This window comes from Clinocottus analis, unplaced genomic scaffold, assembly GCF_023055335.1.
Source record: "Clinocottus analis isolate CAN_PGR_092001 unplaced genomic scaffold, fCliAna1.0.p SCAF_21, whole genome shotgun sequence".
Lineage (NCBI taxonomy): Eukaryota > Metazoa > Chordata > Actinopteri > Perciformes > Cottidae > Clinocottus > Clinocottus analis.
The window spans coordinates 1,245,458-1,247,957 of NW_027175943.1; the positions used below are offsets into that span (position 1 = coordinate 1,245,458).

At 43.5% G+C, this 2,500-nt stretch overlaps 1 protein-coding gene across 1 annotated transcript in view; it reads right to left on the bottom strand.

The window, feature by feature from the left end:
* The window catches only part of dachb (dachshund b), a 62,228-nt gene that overhangs the window by 9,011 nt on the left and 50,717 nt on the right, over positions 1 to 2,500 (bottom strand). The window contains 4 exon segments of the mRNA XM_068587602.1: positions 1 to 51; positions 53 to 65; positions 576 to 677; positions 1,337 to 1,507. The exon segment at positions 1 to 51 is cut by the window's left edge and continues 8 nt beyond it. Coding sequence (XP_068443703.1) covers positions 1 to 51; positions 53 to 65; positions 576 to 677; positions 1,337 to 1,507 — 337 coding nt within the window.

Sequence of the window (2,500 nt, forward strand, 5' to 3'; positions counted from 1 at the left end):
TTTGTTATTTCTTGATGGGTTGCAGCCGGGTTGGTCAGTGCACATCTGCATCGCTGACACCAATCCTGTTGAAAGAGAAAGCAGTGAGTTTGTGTGTGTCTGTGTGTGTCCGTGTGTGTCTGTGTGTGTCTGTTTGTGTCTGTGAGTGAGATAAAAGACAATTTCCGAAAGTGTTTTTTCCGTCCGGTGTCGTAGAATATTAAATAAAAGGTCAAAGACGCACATCAGAGAGGCTGAAACATAAATATATTAGTAGATTTCATCGATTGTCAAAAACTGAATAATTTGCGTGTGATCGATCCGTCTCAGCTGTGATCTGCTTCAGGGTTTAGATCTCTGATCAGTCGACTAACTAATGTCGTCTTCACCGATCAATCAGGTGTCTCCTCCGTGATCAATCAGCCGGTTTTGTGGAACGCAAAATGGATTCAAACTATTACAAAAAAGTCGCTGAAAAAATGTTCCGTCCATCGACTAATTAATGAGCGTTGCAGCTCTAAACTACTGCAGACTGTGTGTGTGTGTGTGTGTGTGTGTGTGTGTGTGTGTGTGTGTGTGTGTGTGTGTGTGTGTACCGAGTCTTTCGGGCGAGCTGGAGGCCGAGCTGCTGGGCTGCGACTGCAGAGGAGTGTTGGTCTCATCAACAGATGGAGAGAGAGAGGGACTGTCACCACACTCTCTCCTGGAGAGAGAGAGAGAGAGAGAGAGAGAGGAGAGAGAGAGAGAGAGAGAGAGAGAGAGAGAGAGAGAGAGAGCGAGAGAGAGAGAGAGAGGGAGAGAGAGAGAGAGAGGTGTAAAAACTGTATTGATTAAAAATCTGGTGAATCATTTGGGGTTTGAGTGTCGTTACGTTTTGTCGCGTGGAAATAAATAAATGATCAACACAAACAATAAAAAACTGAACACTTGATACAATTCATCTTTTGTTTATTTGTTTGTTTGTTTTTCTTCACTCATCTGGATTTGTGAACAATAAATGTAATTTGCAACATGTTTTTTCAGTTAAAGTTTTCAAAATAGATTCACACAGGAGGACCAGCTAGCAGTCTATGCTAAGCTACTGGGAGCTTCATGTAAAAACATGCTTTAAATAAAAGTCTGATGCAGTAAAAGTACTTTTAGTAAGTAGCAGTATAACAATCTAATGTCTCTATATATTTACTATATTACTGCTTTTTAAAAATTACAATAAAGTAGAAATCTATTGAGGAGTTCCTCAAGGAACCTGCCTGGTCCTCTATGGTTGTCTTTTTTCCCCTTCTTTTTGTGTGTGTGTGTGTGTGTGTGTGTGTTGTTGTGTGTGTGTGATGTGTGTGTGTGTGTGTGTGTGTTGTACCTTGATGGACCGGCGCCCGGTGCACGTGAGTGTGTATCTGCTGTGCCGCGGCGGCCATGTTGGCGATGGTGTTGAGGTGGTTCATCTGCGACATGGCCATCAGCTACCGAGGCCGGGGCAGCCCCATGGGCAGCAGGGGGTGGGGCATCATCATGAAGGGGAGGTCCAACCCTGAGGAGAGAGAGAGAGAGAGAGAGGAGAGAGAGAGAGAGAGAGAGAGAGAGAGAGAGAGAGAGAGAGAGAGGAACGTTACTAAACACAGGAATAGTTTTTGAAATGGAAAAGTCGTTTTTTTCCTGTTTTACACAGTTTTTCTCCTCAAATCTTGCTTGCTTTTTCAGTAAAAACTCATGACACATTTTGTCATTGCTGAACTGTCGACGCCACAATGTTTCACATGCACACAAACACACACACACCTTCTACACACTCTTTAAGGATTTTTTTTTTAAACCACAGAGGACCCGAGTAGGTTCCTTGAGGAACTCCTCGAGAGATTTGACGATTACATTCCACTTTATTGTCATTGCAAAAGGAAGTAATATACAAAAATATATAGAGACATTAAAATCAACTGTAAGTGGTAAAAAGCAGTAATATATCATAGTAAATATTACTGTTATACCACTACAAGGTCTCACTGTTTGATCTCGGCTATGTGAACTCACGCTGAACTTAACCTTGAGAGAGAGAGAGAGAGAGAGAGAGAGAGAGAGAGAGAGAGAGAGGAGAGAGAGAGAGAGAGAGAGATGAGAGAGAGAGAGAGAGAGAGAGAGAGAGAGAGAGGTGTCACCCCGCCGTCAAACGTCTCGCTAATAAAAGTTGACAAAGCAAAAGGGAGGGAGGGAAGAGAGGGAGAGGTGAAGATCTGGAGGTCGGAGGGTTAACGGGTGACGAGGGAGAGAAGAGGAGGTCGATGTTAACGCTTTGTCTCTCTTTCTTTTTTCTGTCGCTCTCGTTTGCGGTTTCACTTTCTGTTTCATCTTCACCTTCATTGTTCACCTCTCTCCTTCTTCCATCCCTCTCTTCGCCTTCACAGGACATTCCATCTACTTTAATTCGTCCTCTAACCCTGAACCTCCTAAAAGCATAACCTTGACCTTTGACCCTTGACCTCAGACCCCCTCCCCACACACACACACACACACACACACAATTTTAAAA